General features: G+C 48.8%; 7 protein-coding genes across 7 annotated transcripts; 4 read left to right on the top strand and 3 right to left on the bottom strand.

Moving 5' to 3' along the window:
• Positions 1–1,059: 1,059 nt before the first annotated feature.
• ACHE_20281S (Mo25 family protein) lies at positions 1,060–2,473 on the bottom strand (the record flags this gene model as incomplete). Its single annotated transcript, XM_043284567.1, has 5 exons — positions 1,060–1,290; positions 1,371–1,643; positions 1,708–2,183; positions 2,251–2,311; positions 2,372–2,473. 5 exons carry the CDS (start codon positions 2,471–2,473, stop codon positions 1,060–1,062), a joined length of 1,143 nt encoding a protein of 380 aa, XP_043133345.1.
• Positions 2,474–3,030: 557 nt separating this feature from the next.
• ACHE_20280A (protein arginine methyltransferase RmtB) lies at positions 3,031–4,963 on the top strand (the record flags this gene model as incomplete). Its single annotated transcript, XM_043284566.1, has 4 exons — positions 3,031–3,271; positions 3,446–3,853; positions 3,923–4,160; positions 4,216–4,963. 4 exons carry the CDS (start codon positions 3,031–3,033, stop codon positions 4,961–4,963), a joined length of 1,635 nt encoding a protein of 544 aa, XP_043133344.1.
• A 143-nt stretch (positions 4,964–5,106) lies between these two features.
• ACHE_20279S (uncharacterized protein) lies at positions 5,107–6,249 on the bottom strand (the record flags this gene model as incomplete). Its single annotated transcript, XM_043284565.1, has 2 exons — positions 5,107–6,187; positions 6,242–6,249. 2 exons carry the CDS (start codon positions 6,247–6,249, stop codon positions 5,107–5,109), a joined length of 1,089 nt encoding a protein of 362 aa, XP_043133343.1.
• Positions 6,250–6,724: 475 nt separating this feature from the next.
• On the top strand, positions 6,725–9,284 carry SEC18 (AAA family ATPase SEC18; the record flags this gene model as incomplete). The annotated part of the gene is made up of 3 exons (XM_043284563.1): positions 6,725–6,855; positions 6,919–7,044; positions 7,106–9,284. The coding sequence occupies 3 exons, from the start codon at positions 6,725–6,727 to the stop codon at positions 9,282–9,284; spliced, it is 2,436 nt and encodes an 811-aa protein (XP_043133342.1).
• Positions 9,285–9,698: 414 nt separating this feature from the next.
• Positions 9,699–12,479, top strand: ACHE_20277A (uncharacterized protein; the record flags this gene model as incomplete). Its single annotated transcript, XM_043284562.1, has 1 exon — positions 9,699–12,479. One exon carries the CDS (start codon positions 9,699–9,701, stop codon positions 12,477–12,479), a length of 2,781 nt encoding a protein of 926 aa, XP_043133341.1.
• A 1,280-nt stretch (positions 12,480–13,759) lies between these two features.
• On the bottom strand, positions 13,760–14,644 carry ACHE_20276S (KxDL motif-containing protein; the record flags this gene model as incomplete). Its single annotated transcript, XM_043284561.1, has 3 exons — positions 13,760–13,847; positions 14,069–14,221; positions 14,343–14,644. 3 exons carry the CDS (start codon positions 14,642–14,644, stop codon positions 13,760–13,762), a joined length of 543 nt encoding a protein of 180 aa, XP_043133340.1.
• Positions 14,645–16,275: 1,631 nt separating this feature from the next.
• ACHE_20275A (uncharacterized protein) lies at positions 16,276–16,773 on the top strand (the record flags this gene model as incomplete). Its single annotated transcript, XM_043284560.1, has 1 exon — positions 16,276–16,773. The coding sequence occupies one exon, from the start codon at positions 16,276–16,278 to the stop codon at positions 16,771–16,773; it is 498 nt and encodes a 165-aa protein (XP_043133339.1).
• Positions 16,774–18,036: the final 1,263 nt, after the last annotated feature.

Raw genomic sequence — 18,036 nt, 5'->3', positions numbered from 1 at the left:
GAGTCGGCGCAAGGGAACCACGCGAGAGGGACGGAAGAAAGGACAATTAATACGTATAATATAGGATAATATAACAGGAATCGATCAATTAGAGCGAGCCGCGGTAGAATGAGAGGAGTTGGTAAGGTCGAGAAATGGGCATCACGGAGGTTGGTAGTTGTATGGACTAGTGTATGTAACTAGTATGAAGATGACTATTATGCCAGATGATCAAACAGGACAAGAAACACATGTGAACAGATGGGATGGAAAGAAGGCAGAGGACTTCATATGTCCCTCTTGCTTTTTTTTTTTTTTTTGCCTTTTATGATTTCAATTGTATTGCCTCTTCTGTTTCCCACGCAGGGATCGCAAAGGGGCGTTGTGTTCACACGGGGTCTGTGGACCTTATATAAATAGAACTATGATTTCTATGCAATATCTACTGCTATACTGAATACAAAGCAGATAATAGAATATTAAACAATATAATTAAGAGAGAAAAAAACAGATGCGACTTGTCTTTTTTTCAGTCGGTTGAGGCTCTCCTGTAAAGTCAACACAACGGCATGAAACGAGCGGGCAATAACAATGGCAATAATAATAACAGGGCTGCCCACAATGTATTTTCTTAGCACGTTCTATTATCATAAAACCCACCAGAACCAGAATTTCCCTGGGTCCAGACCAGCGGGAGAACAAAAACCTGCTACTGAACCATAAAACGGGACTTTAGAATGGGGTCCGTTGAGCGTTGTTGTCCCGTCACGGAGATTTACCCCTGGTATTACTGCCAGGAACCAAATGACTTGATTGCCAATGAAGACTAGCATTATTCGTGTATCACAGAAACTGTTGGCTGTTGAAGATATTTTTTCTTTTTTAGACTTCTTTGCCTGGTCCGTATCCACCGTAAGTCCCTCCAATATACACACACATTCCCGCTTATAACTCCGTAGGCTGTATGCCAGCACGCCTGCAATGCAAGAAACGGCACAGTTTAACCAACCAGCTGTGCCAAGGAAAATATAGAAGAATGAGAAGAACAAAAAAAGATATAATAGAAATGAGAGGGAAAGTTTAGGCTACGGCGGTAGTCGTTCGTACGCCGTCGTAGGCCGATTGCGCCGGTTCGATGGGCTCCTTGGGCAGCAGCTCAATCTGGCGCACCAAGAAGCTCTTCTCATCGGTAAATTGGTCGTCATCGGTACGATCCTCAAGGAATTTGGGGAGGAATTTCAATAGGCGATCCCGGTTGTTGATCAGAATCCGCTGCACGGCCACTGATTTGTTCGGGTTTGCGACGAAGACCTACCAAGTCACATTCCTTGGTTAGCGCATACCAGCAATCGCGCCTCATGGAAAGAAGCAAAGGAATCTCAGATACATACCTTGAACACGTGGAATCCTTCGTACTGAACCATCTTTCGGTCGTCGCGCAGCAGTTTCATGCACAGTTTGAGGTTCTCCCCGCTCTCAACATACGCCATCATCACATTGTAGTTGGCGCGGTCTAGTAAAAGCTCCCCCAGGAGCTTGATACTCTGTCGCTTGGTCACATATGACTCGGACTGTATAAGGATATTGTTGAATCTCGAAAAGAATAGGTCGAAGTTGGCCGCCAGGTATCCGGTCACCACCGACTTGTGTCGAGTCAAAGTCTCCTAAAATTTTGCGTTAGTCAAGAATCCTGGATTCCCTGGAAATTGACTGAAATGACATCCTTACCCTGAATGTCGTGAACGCGTCTGCGCTGACTTCGAAGCTCCCCCGGTCGATCCATCCGAAGAATTGCCAGAACACACCATCTCCATTTTGAGGGTTACCCGGCCGTACATTCGTGAGCCGGATCGCGGGTTCGTCACCTGTCGACTGGTCGTAAAGGATAATCGCAGCAATGACGTCGAACTTGAGCGCCTCTCTTAAGATGGTACCACATGGCATTGCACTCTGGCTGTGGTTGTATCCGCGACAAAGCTCCACTATAATCTCTGGTCGGTGGTGAACGATGTATGAAATAACAGGAGGGTCGCCGTGTGCGGCATGGGCCGGTCTGAAGCGGAGGACGTGGGAAAATATGGTCTGAGTATCTTTTCGAGCTTCGAAGGGAAGGATGTGGATGTTATGGGCTAGCTCGTGGAGTAAGTCTTCGTGTACCATAGCTCCGACTAATGCCTGCACCTGCTCGGGGGATGTATCGATCTCTATAACGCAAGATTGCTTTAGTGTGTGAACAGATTATATTGCGGAATGCCAGGGACAGCAACGGACCTTGAGTGCCTTGAATCATCAGTTTCATCTGGGACAACTGCCTCGCCAACTCCTCTTCAATCTACAGAAGTTAGCAATTTTCTCAAGAGAGCCAGCTTCGAGAATGCCGGGTCTCGCAGACCTTTGGAGTGTTGGGGGTTTCGCGCAGCTTCTCTAGTAGGTCCTTGATGGACCGCACTACTTCTAGCGGCTGACGTCGGCCACGGTTGAATAAGAAAGCCATTTCTGCTAGACTTTGACCGGAGTATATCGCAAGAAGAGATGACCGAGAGGGAACAAGGATGGAGAAATGAAGACGAAGGGGGAACCCGGTCAGTAGGGATCTAGGGTAATTGAGATAGTAGTGATTGATCCCATTCGATTCTCGGTGCTTTGAAGTGTCCAACTCAAGGTCAGGGAACAATTCGAACCTCTCCTTTCGCTTTGATTGTAGACAACCACAGATTGAGTGCCGGTGATAAGTATGAACCTGGACGATAATGATATGCTGTTATCGCTTCAAGTTCTGGATCAGTGTCATGTGAATAAACAAACAGCGGGGCAACAGGGTCTTTCTGCCTCAGGCATATTGAGGCACTATTAAGGCAATAAACTATTTTTTTCCCTTATCACTGCCCCTCCACGCCCACTTTTTACCCCCGGTTGATAGACGAAGAATTTGTCTTTCTCCTTCCCTGCATATCCCTTCGTTTCAATTGATCTAATCATTGTTTAATTGCTTGGATAGCGCGAAACACATAAACGAAAGCTAGCAAGAAAAGAAACGAGATTGCCTGCGCAATGTCCACCTTTCCAACCTCCGAGTGTCCTCCGAAGGACGAAGATACCCGCTCTACAACCTCAGCAGAGGACTCCGACGTAACCGACGAAGAAGGCTGGGAGGATCTTGAGCCCGATCAGGAAGAATTTGAGCCCATTGTGGGCTTATTCTCCGACAAGATCTACCCCGATGTGAATGCGATGCTGCAGGAGAGCAAGGACAAGCATGATTTTGATCTGCGGAAGATTCAGAAGGAGTTTGGTGTGTACTCGACTCGCAATTGATATTTGTTCCTTGGGGAGTTTGATCATTCATTGTCATCCGTGCTCTACTTAGTACCGGGGAATTGACGCTTGAACTACTCTGTGCCTTTGCATTACTTCGACCCATAGCGGAAGATGCGACCCAGCTGACTTTTTGCGTCTGCTCTGCTAGATTTGGATTTTATTGGTCTGATCAAACTTGTCAACTATATTCGATCCGAGGTCAAAGCCGGAAATACGGCCCCCGATGTATCTTCCACGGACAAGTTCGACGACGAAGCCTACATGAAGCCCGTGTTGGAAGACGATGCTCTCTTATACAGCTTGGGCGACATTGCGGAGGAGGATGAGCCTGAGGCGTCCGGCGGAAACGATGCTGAGCGCCGTGTGGTCGAGTTGCAGGAAGATCTTGAGCGTCTCCAGACTCAATTCACCGAATACCGATTGGCTGTCCAACGGTCGATGGAGGAACAATTGACTCAGGAGGATAATAAATTGTCATCCGCTGGCCCATCAATGAGGAACAAGAACAAAATTGAGGAGGCCGATTCGGATTACTTCGTGTCCTACCAGTATAATGGTGATTTATTGCCCTACATTACCGGAGTGTGCATATCGCTGGGATCCCTTTGACTAACAAAGCCTATAGGCATCCACGAGTCCATGCTCAAAGATACAGTCCGTACTGATTCCTATCGTGATTTCATTTACGACAACAAGCGCCTTTTCCAGGACAAGGTTGTGCTGGATGTCGGATGTGGCACGGGCATTCTCTCCATGTTCTGCGCCAAGGCCGGTGCCAAAAAGGTCATTGCTGTCGACAACTCAGACATCATCGACCGGGCCAAAGAAATCGTTTATGAGAATGGCTTTGGTGATGTGATCACGTATGTCTCTAGGGCAGCTACTATCCCGTCATCTCACTGACCCTTTGATCTTCAGATGCATCCGCGGCAAAATCGAAGAAGTTACTCTCCCCGTGCAGCAGGTTGACATTATCGTGTCCGAATGGATGGGATACTGCCTGCTTTTCGAAGCCATGTTTGATTCCGTCATCTACGCCAGAGACCGCTATCTCGCACCCGATGGACTCATGGTCCCATCCGACGCTACTCTCCGCATTGCTCCGTTCGCTGACTCGGATTTCATAGCCTCGCATATCTCCTTCTGGCACTCGGTGTACGGCTTCAATATGAAGAGCATGCTCACCGGCATCTACGACGAGGCAAACGTCCGCAGCATCCAACCGTCTGCACTTCCTGGAGACTCATCAGTCTTCCTAAAGCTCCCATTGCATACCATCACCGTTGAGGAGCTATCATTCTTGAAAGAATTTCAGGTCACCCTTAAGGAAGATATTGACACACTCGATGGCTGGTCCATTTGGTTCGATATCTTCTTCATGCCTTCAAGAAACGCTACGGTTCCAGACGATGCTGTTCCTTCGGAAATGCAGAAGAAAGGCTACGTTGCTTTTACTACAGGACCATATGGAACCGAGACGCACTGGCAACAGGGTGTTCTGCTCATCGACCACGGCCGGAAGGGTGGCGTGCCATTGAAGAAGGGCCAGACCATCAGCGGAAAGGTTGGTTATCAGAAGAAAGAGCCAAATGCGCGCACGCTGAACATTACCGTCGACTGGGATGCGCAGGAGGGCGGTAAGGGATCCCAGAAATGGAGTTTGTAATGATTTATGGAGGTTTTTGAAAGTTTGGCTCTTCTCTTTTCATGTTACCCCATATACACCCTTGGAATAGTAGGAATCAGAAGTTAGATGACCTATCATGGCCCAAAAGTGCAAAAATCCGTAATATGATCACGCCGTTTGTTCTATGGTCTGCGAGACGACCTGCGATTATCATGCCTGCTCTCATGGTGATCGCGGTGATGACGATGTGAACGAGAACGAGAATGCGAATGCGAATGATGCCTCCGTGAGCGATCACGACTCCTATTACGCTGATGCCGATTCCGGTGATGATGCCTATGCGAATTCCTTTCCCGACCTTTGTCATCCCGCTGTCTGTCTGAAGATGCGTCGAGTTTGAACCCCTCCAAACTATTCTCTGAAATAGATCCTCTGGATGGTGATTGTCCCCGTCTGTGGCGGCATGACCCTTCTCTGTCTTCCGCTTTCAAAGCTTCCAGTTCTCGACTTCTTTCATCGTTCCATCTCTTGCGTTCTTGCTCTACCGTTTTTAACTGTTTGACACCCTTCCTCATCGCCACTAGAGGATCATTTGCATCCATCCGAACCATGTCTCTTTGCTTCCGCATAGGATCTTCATTTCCCCAAACGTCTTTTCCAGACATAAATTCTGGCGCAGCAGCTTCTCTTCCTGAAACCGAATACCATGGTGTCCTGCCAACAGACTGACTGAATCCAGCAGCATTGGAGAAACGCATCGTGTACTGATCTTCATACCTGCGCTTCTTCTCAGTTGCCTCCGCTTCCGCCTCGGCATTTTTCTCTACAGGCGCGCGCGCTGTCTCAGAGGGGAAGAGGTTGATATGGCCAGCACCATCTTCAAGCGGTGCGTCACTCGTTTCCGAGCGAGTCAGCTCCGCCCTTTTACCGTCCGCGAGTTGCGCATCTTCCCTTGCCAATCTGATCTCGCGATCCGTATCATCTTCGCCAGCCAGGCGTCTCCGTTTTTTATTGTATCGCCCTGTTTCTCCGTCCCTGCGGCTTCTCTTCTCATGTTGCGCAGCTGACGGCGGTGAGGCTGGTGGTAGGGGAGGAGTAGATGGGCGCTCTCCTCGTAGAATTTGGATTCGATGCTCAGCATCTACTTCTTGCATGCGGCGCTCTTCCTCCTCTTCTCGTGCTTTGGCTTGCGCTTCGTCGCGCCGGACGCGGGCGACGTTCTCCGGGTTGTAGACGTTCCATGATTTCTTTCCCAGGAGGTGTCTATATATATGTTAGCACAAATTTTATCATAAATCAGAAATGAGAGATGCTCACAGAGGCATTCTGAACGTTATGGGTTTCTTAGGACAGCAGCTTTATCGACGTCAATGGTCCAGCATTGGTAAGACGGATCATTCCTATTCCGATTATCCGATCGGCGGAAACGGCGCTCCATGTGGCGGACCGGAGTGCGGAGAGCATATATGCAGCCATCTCTCCAACAACGCTCTCTCTTCGCCACTTTTTGAAACTATCCTAATTTTCTGGCTCATTTGCAAATCGTTTGATTACTTTCCAGGAACGTCGCTAGAGCCGGTTATACTTATTAAACTGCCAACGTGCGTCTTCTGGTTACTGTTCCCTGAAACAGCTCGATTGCGACAGCGTGGCTTCAGCCTAATCACATTGACGACTTGAACGTCATTTATACCATTCTTTTCGATAACTATCTTCGATAACGGCATACATATATACTCTCCATCTGCAGATCTCATTGATCACATCATTGCGCCTGAACTCCAAATCTCATGACGCAAGATGTTTAACCGCACCAATTACTCAAATCCCTTCAGCAGCTCCAGGAGCGGAGGGCCTCCTTCACGAGAGGGCTATTCGGTACCTGGTCAAGGGCCCCCTCCATCTTATGGTCAGCCAATGCCTGGCGCAGGGTATGTTGTTGCCCCTCTGAGCTATGCCGAAGCCGAGATGACTGACGTACATGGTGATTTTAGGGGACGACCAGGTCAGATGCCAATGCCATCCAGGCCGCCGGTTGGAGCGAAGCCTCCGGCCGGAGGTGGTAACTGGGTACTGCGGCCTGCAAAGAGCCCGGATAACAATTACACATTTGGGAACCTGTAAGTTCACCTCAGAAGTTGTTCTTTATTACTGCAATGATCAAAATCTAACAATGCGCAGAGTTGCAGTATCACCCTCTGATTTTCCTCCGACGCGCGACGGACTTGATCTTCTCCTCCTCGTTAACGGCCTTTTCGTCTTCTCCGCACGGCCATACCCCAACTTCCCACCGGGAAACATCAGTATGTCGGATCCGCAGCGGACGTGGGCTGGGGTTGCGTTCACAGATTCTGTCAACGTACAAATCTACGATCCTTTTAGTCAAGGCGGGCAGGCCTACCTTGGCTCTACAGATATCGAAGTAGGATTCGCCGGCAAGAAGAGAGTTGAGACGCCATACGACCAAGATGACCTGGGAAATGCGGTGGCCAAGAACTTTGAAAACCAAATATTTGCTCCTGGTCAAAAAATTTTGATGGATCACCGGAGTATTCCGCTTTTGTTGACCGTCAAGACGGTCCAGCGGGTTGACCTGAGTTCAGAGAAGGCAGACCTTTCCGGCGGAGCAGTTGAGACAGATCCCACTGCGAGGGGTATTCTGACCAGACATACTCAGTTCAACTTCTTCAAGGATGCACGGACCGGTATCAACATGAAGCCGTCCGCTCGCCGGCCCGCATCCAACTCCATCATCCAGCCGGACTTCAAGTTCGAGAACATGGGTATTGGAGGCCTCGACGCGGAGTTTAGCACAATCTTCCGTCGTGCATTCGCTTCCCGTATCTTCCCTCCAGGCCTTGTCGACAAGCTGGGTATCCAACACGTTAAGGGTATGCTGCTTTATGGGCCTCCAGGGACGGGTAAAACTTTGATTGCGCGGCAGATTGGTAAAATGTTGAACGCCAGAGAACCCAAAATCATCAACGGTCCTGAGGTGTTGAACAAATTCGTCGGTCAGTCAGAAGAGAACATCCGGAAGCTCTTCGCCGACGCGGAGAAGGAATACAAAGAGAAAGGAGAGGAAAGTGGACTTCACATTATCATCTTTGATGAATTGGATGCTGTATGCAAGCAGCGTGGCAGCGGAGGAGGTGGTGGCACCGGCGTGGGAGATAGTGTGGTCAACCAGCTTCTCTCCAAGCTTGACGGTGTAGACCAGCTCAACAACATTCTGCTCATTGGTATGACGAACCGAATGGATATGATTGATGAAGCTTTGCTGCGTCCTGGTCGTTTGGAAGTGCACATGGAGATCTCCCTCCCGGACGAGCATGGACGTGGCCAGATTCTGAAGATCCATACCCAGAAGATGCGGGACAACAGCGTCATGGACCAAGACGTCGACTTGGAAGAGCTTGCGCTTATGACCAAGAACTTCTCGGGTGCCGAAATTGCTGGCCTCGTGAAGTCAGCATCTTCGTTTGCGTTCTCGCGACATGTCAAGGTTGGCACGATGGCCAGCATCGGTGACGATGTTGTTAACATGAAAGTCAACCGTTCTGACTTCCATCACGCGCTTGATGAAGTCAAACCGGCATTCGGTGTGTCGGAAGAGGAACTCTCCAGCCGCATACAGTACGGGATCATCCACTACTCTCCTATTATAAACGAGATCCTGCGGGAAGGAGATCTATTCGTGAAGCAAGTCGGGCAATCTACTCCGCTATTCTCCGTCTTGTTGCACGGACCCACGGCAAGTGGAAAGACAGCATTAGCAGCTCGGATCGCCATTGACTCTGGCTTCCCCTTTATCAAACTCATTAGTCCCGAGGACATGGTAGGATACAATGAAATGGCCAAGGTCCATCACATCAGCAAGGTCTTCGAAGACGCCTACAAAAGTCGCACGAGCGTCGTTGTCGTTGACAACATCGAGCGAATTATCGACTGGGTCCCGATCGGTCCCCGTTTCAGCAACACCGTTCTTCAGACCCTGATGGTATTCCTCAGGAAGCAGCCAAGCAAGGACAGGCGCCTTTTGGTGCTGGCCACCACCACACAGCGCGCGGTGCTGAAGAATCTCGACGTGTACAACTCGTTCAACGCTGACATTATGGTTCCGAACGTCAACACATACAATGAATTGCGGTATATTATGGAACAGTCCGAGGCATTCGATGCCCAGGAGATTGCGCAGGCTCTGGAAGAAATCGGTGGTATCATCGATGATGGGAAGATTGGAGTCGGCGTTAAGAAGGTGCTCTTGGGTATTGAGACGGCTAAGCAGGATGTTGATAAGGTCGGGCGTTTTGTGCGTGTAATCAATCGGGCAATTGAGGAGGAGCGGATTTTTGAGTGAAACTTTGGCTGCATGAATTTGGTTGTTTAGATAATTGCTTTTAGATCTCTACGAGATATAATATACCACTTGATCCATGGACATGAGCAACGTGTGGCATTAGGGCTTGCTATATCCGTAGCCTAGTTTGGTATAATCAAAACAAAGAGTGTTATTGGCAGCATTAATTCCATTGTCTACGAGATCAAAAGAAAAGGTAATTAATTTGTTGGTGAGTAACTAGTTCACCTGCCACTCTCTCCATTCACTGCTCTCTCCACTACCAATCAATCCCCTTCTCCGCCCTCCTACAAACTTCTTTCAACTCTACCTTCATCCATGACTGTACCTTCTACTCATTTCTCATCCCTGATCATCTCGTGTTCCATCTCCAATCTATCAACCATATTCAGACCAACCCACAAACCAACCACCATGACCCAAACCAATCCCAATGTCCAACCGTTACCCTCCCCTCTACCCTCCCCCGGAACCATGTCTGAGCGCGAGTTCCGTGCCCTCGAGGAATGGGTTCCAGCAGAGACTCTCAAAACTCGTGCATCTGGCTATCTAAGAGCTCAAGCCCAGTCCCAACCTCAGCGCCACGGCCAGGGTCAGGGTCTTGGTCGAGGCCAGAGTCGAGGCCAGGGTACAGTCAACAATACCAACGCCCACGGAAATCTTAGCTCTCACGCTAACGCCAACTTCAATTACGATAACGTTCCCACCGGCCTAAGACGGGCGGCTCAAACTACGAACAAAAGACGGGGACGCGGCAAGGGCCGTAATCGTACGTCTTCGATCTTTGAGGAATGGAAGGCTCAGGCGTCGGTGGATGTTGGACATAAAGGTGATGGAGATGACGGTCAGAAGATGGTGAGCGACTCTACTGGTGCTGGTGCTACTACTGTCAGCGGCAGTGCTACTGTTACTGCTGCTAGTAAACCTACTTCTGCTACCGTTGGTCCCAGTGCTACGGGAACAAAGGGTCGCTCATACCGTGGAAGAGCTAGGAACGATTCTCTTGTTCGTCAAGAACCCAGTACCACTGAAGACGGACAAAAGGTTGCGAGTGCCAAGCAGGGTACTGTTTCTGGGAGGGAGTCTGCTGTTGTTTCTGGTAGTCATCCTGGTGCCTCAGTTGCTGAAGCCCAGCATGCCACTTCTACTGCCAATGCTTCTTCTACTGAGATGGCAAATGGCAGTTCGCCATCGGAGGATTCGATGTCTCGTCAAAGATCTGAGCGCCAGAAGAATCCTATTGTTTCGACAAACCCCGCTTCTGACTCTCGCCCCATTGACTCGATCATCAATTTTTCTGAAGGCCAGCATAACACTACCAAAGGTGAATCGAGCAAGGTGGTTATTGAAGACAGCACTGCTGTTCATGTGGGCCCGTCTGCTGACTCTTCTGGAGCGACTGACACGACTGCTTCTGCCGGTCAGGGTACAATTACCACCAAAAGCGAACGGTCAAAGTGCCGCTCGCCGTCAGGCAAGGGCGGAAAAGATTCTCATGCTCATAGAGAATCCGGACCTAGCTCCACTAAAGCCGAAGCGAGCAAAGCAAGCAAGGACAGCACTACTGCTCCTGCTGAACCATCCGTCAATTCTTCAAAAGCACCTGCTAGCTCAGTTGCTAATGACAAATTTGCTACCATTTCTGGCTCTCGTTCTCGTCGCGGAGGAAAGAAAGGTTCGCATCGTCGCGGGAAATCTGGATCAGCCCCCACTGAGAGTGAATTGAAAAACATTTCAAGCTCATCTGCTGCACCCGCTGACTCTTCTCTCATTGGTTCCATTGCCGATGGAGCAGCAAAACAGCCAGTTACTGCAGACGTTTCTCAGCCCCAGACCGGGAAGGGTAAAAAGAGCCGTCATGGTCGTAAGAAGTCTGCATCTGTTTCTACCAGAGACTCCGGAAAGATCGTGGATAACAAGGAGAGTAAGGGGCCATCTGCAAAGCATTCGAGCGCCCCTGTTGCTCTGACAGCTGGCCAAAACAAGACTGCTGTTAGCTACCGCGCACCTAAAGCGGACGCGAAGAGCTCTCAGGCTCGTGGGGTTTCTGTTTCTAACTCTACTGGAGAATTAAAGGACAAGGATAGCTCTGCTAAGTCGAAGGAGCTAGCTGCCAGATCTTCGAGTGAAAAGACTGCTTCAGTTGCTGTTGCATCTGGAGGCAAAACCAATCATATTGGTTCTCACCTGCGGTCTGCAATGGGCGAGGAGAGTTTTCGTACTCGTCAGGCATCTGTTTATGCTTTCGTCGAGGAATGGAAGGAGAGTACTGCTGTCTACGAGGGGTCTCCTGCCAAGACTCCAGGCGTTCCTGTTATCTCGACTACTGGCTCACTTGAAGGTCAAAGCGTCATCGTGGGTCCTCTCACACAGCATGAAACGAGTGAAGAGGACTTCCATGATTGCCAGGCGTCTGTTGATTCTGCCGAGGAGTCAAAGGAAGCAGTGAGTTTCAAGGCAGCTGCTACTAGCTCTGAGGAATCACTGGTCAAATCTTCGAGTATCCCTGTTACTTCAATTGCTGGTCCATCTAAAATCCAGCCTGCTGATGCCAGTTCCCATCAGCAATCTGAAGCAGCCACGGAGCGTCCTTGTGCTTGCCAGGAAGCTGGACACGCGTCTACCGGAAGTGAACCAAAGAAAACTAAAAGTAGCAACGGCGGTACTAGTGCAGAAATGCTTGCTAGTCATTTAAGCGCTTCTGTTGGTTCCTCTGCCAGTCAGCCTGAAAACAAGCCTACCGTTACCGCTGGTTCTGGTGAGGCCAAGAATGATGCACTGCAGGGAAAGAAAGGAAAGGATATTCCGCGTTCATCTGAATCTGCTTCCGCTGGTGAGCCCAAAGCGCCAATAAGACAGAAAGAAGCGCAACAACCAATTATATTCTATCCAGCCCAAGCTCCGGAGAACAAACCAAGCCAGCCCATTCCCAAAGGCCCCGAAGCTGACACTAACCGCCGTGCCTCGACCACCGTCAACACGAAGTTGGACAAACGAGCTGTTTCTCGTCAGCATGAGCAGGAAGGGTATACGGCTCCGAACGGCGAGTGCCTCAACAAGAACCAACTAGCGAGATATGCGGAAGGTATGAAGTCTCCACACAAGGACACTGTTTATTTTCAGCCTAGCTTTATTGAGGATCCTTGGGCGGGAATGAAGCCGGTGTTAATTCCATGTTCTCCTCGTTATTGGTAAGTGTCTGGTCTGGTCACCAGTACAGTTTGATGAATGGCTCAACTCATGGATGTGCTTTCTCAGATAGGTCGGTGCTGCATGATGTATTTCAATACAATTTCCGATGGTATTTGCTGTTAGGTGCCTGAGACAACCGGCAGATCGACTTGAGTTACGAAGAAAAAAAGAAAAAAAAAAGAAAAGGAATAGGGAAAACACCATAATTTGAGAATACTCCTCTCTAATGTCTATGCACATTTAGATTGTTACCATAGTGATAGCACTCTAGTATTTACTCAATATGGAATAGTTCGCAATAGTTCGATGCGGGTATGTGCTTCGAGATGATAGTCCGATGTAGCCCCCCTGAAAATCTAATTAGATCTTTATTAACCGCAGAAACCTCAAAACACCCAGTACTTTATTTAATATTTAATGGAAATGGCACAATCCAGTAGCCTCTCTGTAATTATTCGGCCATAACGCCATTCTCGAAGTTATGGGTCGTATCCGAGTACCGGACCAGAGGATGTATATCTGAAGCTGTCAACGATCCTTGTCATTTCATTTCGGCGCTTAGGGCTACGCTGCATCGCCAATAATTTTCATTTAATTTGCATTCAACTCCACAGGCAGTCGTCCTGTCATGTGCGAAGTATTCCGGAGCACAGTACTCTGGAGACCATTAAATCCCGCATTGTTCAGGCGTTTGTTCAAATTTCAAGAACACGTACGTAATACTAGGCTGCGTGGGGCGATGTCCTAATAATAACGACAGTAATCAAACCTGAAAAGGGAGGATCGGAGCGTCTTTGTTTCAGGGAGTTGGGCAGGTGCTCGATTACTCTGACGTGTGGGATATCTATACTGGTCTACGTTTTAAAGATCATATACATTTTGATAGAAGATCACCCCTCTTTCAGTTAAAGTCATAGCGCGAGTGTCTGGTTCCTGCGTGGGTCGAACCAGACATTTGGCTCGAGTTAAACCGGACGTCGTTCGTTTCTTTTGCACGACCAAGATGACAACGTACACTGTTGAATATGGTGAAAGATGAATATTCCGATTGGAAAACAAAAAGCGCTATATTCAAGAATCCTGACAAAAATTATAACCAAGAAGGAGCACGTGAAAGAAAATGCAATCCCAGTCCAGCCCAATCCGAACCCGATTCATCCCCCCAAAACCAAGATTTTGTGCTGAGAAACGCAGAAAAGAAAAAGAAAAATCGTCGCCATCATGAAACAAACAGAAGAGAAAAAAAAAGTACAAAGGAAATTCAAGTTGAAACGAATGCAGTCTTAGTAGTCGTCATCTTGGAAGGCGTATTTCTTCGACGCCCGTCGGTATTCTTCGGGGTGTGCGGCTTCGGCTTTCGTCTTCAGAGCACTGCAAAACAAAATACAGTCAGCAAACATCAACTCTAAACATGGCAGCCGTTTGATCGTGTGGAACAATGCCTGCCTGCCAAGAATGGCATCAACAGCGGAGCGCGGCGGAATACCACCGGCGGAGCGGAATCCAGTGACGATCATGTTGTACGGCTGGGAGAGATGATTGAAAATGGGAGGTGAGGAGAATGGGAGGGATTCAAGTTGCTTAAGACTGACTTGACGCGCTTCTGGGTCCATTCGAGGTCACGCTTGGTCTCGCGGGCGACTTTGATGCCCTCCGAGAAGTTCGAACGAGCGCCTTTTAGACGACGCTGGGCGAGAGCTTGCAGTTCCATGAGTTCTCTTTGTTTGGCGTTAAGGTGGCCGGAGCTGTTTTTCATGTCGGTTAGTCGTCAACTTCGCCAATTGCAATAAAACAGCTCTTCCCATTCCGAGAACAGCAATGCTGGCGACTCTGAACAGCAAACGAGAGCAAGGTTAGGATACTCACGTTTGCGCTTGCTTCACCAATCCTTTGTCCAATGGAGTGGGATCAAACGTCTCCTGCATGCGGTCGTTCAGGACATCGACAACGTCGACACCCGAGTATGATCCGTTACTGGATTCATAGTCGCTCCCGGAGCTATAGCCAAAGCCTCCCGATGTCCGGCTACCAGCCGTCATGCTGGTATTTTCGACATCAGGTGGAGAGCCAGCGACCCGGCCAATGGGGTAGAGGCCAGCCGGGGCGGGAGCCTTGGAAGGGACATTGATGGGGAGGGTGGGTGGTTGGTAACGCTGGGTGGCAGCCATTGTGATGGATGGATAGGATGGTATATGAAAGAGAATGAAGGATAAAGGAGAGATATATAAGGTAAGGCAGGAAAGTGTACGACTTGCGGACAGTAGAGGAAGACTAAATCGAAGCAGGACTGACTGATTAAGAGAATAGGGAAAGGAAGAAGAAGGGAAGAGGACGAGAGAGGGAAAGGAGAGGGTTTATATAGCCCTGCTCGGAGGGTTTTCAGTCCGGCGGAATGAGCTGAAAAGAGATTAACACGCTCATAGCAGGATCAGAGACCATCCGGAAAGAGAAATTGGAGGGAGGGGAGGCGCTGTGATTGCTGGAGCGGGCTTCCCGGTCCTTCTCCTCCTCCCATACCTCCCGGTTGGGCATTGAGTGGCCGCTCCGGGATCCGGGATGGCGAAGCACTTTTTTTTTTTTTTTTGACTCGTCTCCGCCAGACGGACTGCTTTACCTCTATTATCCTCTCATCTCCTCAATTTTCTCTCTTTTCCATCGTTCATCGTCCAGCCACCCTCACTCCCTCCGATCCATTACCTTACCCGGTCCCCTTTTCTGGATACTTTCTCCAATCCCAATCCTCAAATCTAATCCTCTTCCGATTACCGCTCATCAACATGTTTCTGGACCCATTTTTGACCCCGCTTGGCAATTCCAGAGAAACATTGGCCTCAGGAGACACAGGTCTTGGGCTGGGCCTGATTTCCCGAGTCGTCCACTCGGAGGGTCTTCCGTCATCCCCGTTACGCATTTTTGCCTCTCGGGAGCTTAGGAAGAGGAAATTCGAAATCATGAGATGGGAGGGGGGAGTTGACCTGGGAGAGATAAAAGGGAGCAGGTTTTTCTCGTGCTCTGTGGTTTTTTTTTTATCTTTTTTTTTTTCGTCTTTGCTGTGGTTATTGTGTTACCTCTTATCACTCTTTCTCCCCGGTGGACTCTACTCTTAGCCCTCATCACCCGTCCTCCTCAGTCACCACGATTTACCTTCTGCTTATGAAACTGGGTGGCTGGGAAATCATTGACGATGGTTCCTATGACCAAAAGAGAAAAGAATACGGATACACGGTTGCGTGATGTCCAATGGATTAAATGTTGTCCACTCCGGATGCTTCGATGCTTCAAAAAACATCGCCTTGCTATACATCCTTGCCGGTGCCTAACTTGGCCTGATTGGGTTCCTTTTGGATTGAATACGGCAGAAAGACATGAAAGAACGCTGTATTCTTCCCCTCTGCCTTGATATTCCTGCCCGAGTCATGTGTTGGGATTCGCGGCCTCAATTCGACCCGAAGTATCCAACTTTTTTTTTTTAATTTATTCTTAATGTCTTTGCTGCAGCAAGTCCCAATCGAAAGGAGCTTGAACAGTCAAAGCGAAGAGGGGCTGACGAAAAAAGAAAGCAACTGCAGTTTCCTTTCCGAGACTGGTCTCAGGTATTATGAAGATCATGTTTTTGAGTCCGAAAAACCGCAAAAAAAAAAAAAAAAAAAAAAAAAAAAAAAGCGTTGGACATCTGTGCATGGGCCAAAGGAAGATTACAATTATTTTTTCCGGACGACGGCTGGACTGGACAGACCACCGCCAATCTGAAATCTGACCGGAGAAAACCAAACGAAAAGATCGGTCAAATGAAAATTGAATGGGCACGGGAACAATCAATGCAATTGCTACTGCACACGAGACAGCTTATGAATCGAGTCGAGATGAGCTATTGTGCAACAAGTCACTTTTTGCTCTCCTACGGGAGTATATGCGCTTGAAGATCCCAGAAATGGCCTGCTCCGCTCTCACACATGGCTGTGCTGTTTTGCCGTCACCGCTGCTCCAGAGCAAGAACACCAGAAAATTCGACCGCCGCAACGAACAACGGTACAAGCGCTTCAGACGCCACTGGATGGAAACCAAGTGGACCAATGCTGCGCATGGAATTTTCCTCTATCCCCATCCTGGTTGTTCTTGCAGAGAGCACAAGACTACGGAGTATCAATTGAGGGGAAAGAGAGCATTGGGCCCCGGCAAGGATATGACTCGCGATTGCAATGCAATGCCCAAGACATGGGGACAAAACTTAATCAGGTCATTTTTATTGTCCACGAACGACAAAGAACCCTACCACGGAGCACGGAGTACGGATTAGCCTGATTGACTAGCTGACTGCAATAATATCGACGATGATTCGATGCGCTTGGCGCACAATGCCTTGCCCTTCTCCTCACCTACAATATCCGACTACTACGTATTCGGGGCAGCTGGACAACCTGGTCGATTCGAGAATAATGAAAACCACTCACTTTATTGCTTAGGCAAAATAGGATAAGAAAGAAAACGACCTTTACCAGAATATAGTAATGCGAATGCAGGTAATCACACCTCTGAGAATATACGCCATCGCTGCCTCGTTTTTTTTTCTTTTTTTTTTACCTTTCCCATTGCCTTTACAGCCCTGAGGTTTGCTGCCTTAAGGCCATTACGATAAATCTCGAAATCTCGATTAACTGCAGAGTTGCAGACCATGCCCGAGCACCGCACCGCACCGAACGCAAAAGATGCAGTTCCGCGCTAGGCCGACCAATTTTCCGGGTTTCCTGTATGTATTACGGAAAGTCATCGTATGGCGTACGGCGTACACGGCGTACAAAAAGAGCGTCATCTGTTGCCTCTTATGACTGGAGTACATATCCCGTCTACATTGGTAGATTATCATGAAATTACTGGCCTCTCTCCGATTTACCACCTACTTTAGGCTACATTCTCGCCCCGCAGGATCACCACCCCAGAACCTGGCATCGACAAGAACGTCCAATGCATTAAACTTCCAGGAAGGTACTCCGTACAGGTATGCCCAACCCCCAGATGATGAGATCATTTTCGCTTTCCACTATAGCCTAGCCTTGGGCAGGACTCTTTCTTGTGCCTCATTTCCAACCATCGAGTCGAGTCGAGTCGAGAACAATCCTCCTCTTTCTCTCCTCTCGCTCTACAGTACTGTCGGTATATGCCTCGCATGTACGGGTACCATGTACCATGTATGTATGTTCTTTATGTGTGTACGCATGTATGTACCCACGCCCCGTCCATACATAACGTACATATGCACCGTGATGAGGATGAAGAAACGAGCCTGCCTGCCTGATAAGCGGGGATTGATGCATTCGTTTTGATCAGCTGCGGCTTTGCTCACTCTTCACCGCTAGACTGACCTAACTGAATGCAGCATCGTACTATTGGAGGAGTGTCTTTTGATTGCATTGCAGAAGGACTGGCTTACATTTATTGCTAGCTATGAGCTAGCTAGCCGTTCTCTTGATAGACAGTCCCCGATAGTAGCCGTTCATACATCAGGTCCCAGAGCAAGAAAAGACGTATAGCAAAATAATTGTATTAGATCTAATCGGTCGGC

Source organism: Aspergillus chevalieri, chromosome 2, assembly GCF_016861735.1.
Source record: "Aspergillus chevalieri M1 DNA, chromosome 2, nearly complete sequence".
In the NCBI taxonomy this organism is placed as follows: Eukaryota; Fungi; Ascomycota; class Eurotiomycetes; order Eurotiales; family Aspergillaceae; genus Aspergillus; species Aspergillus chevalieri.
The sequence above is the reverse complement of the archived record's forward strand: the minus strand, read 5'-3'. Positions and strand labels throughout refer to the sequence as shown.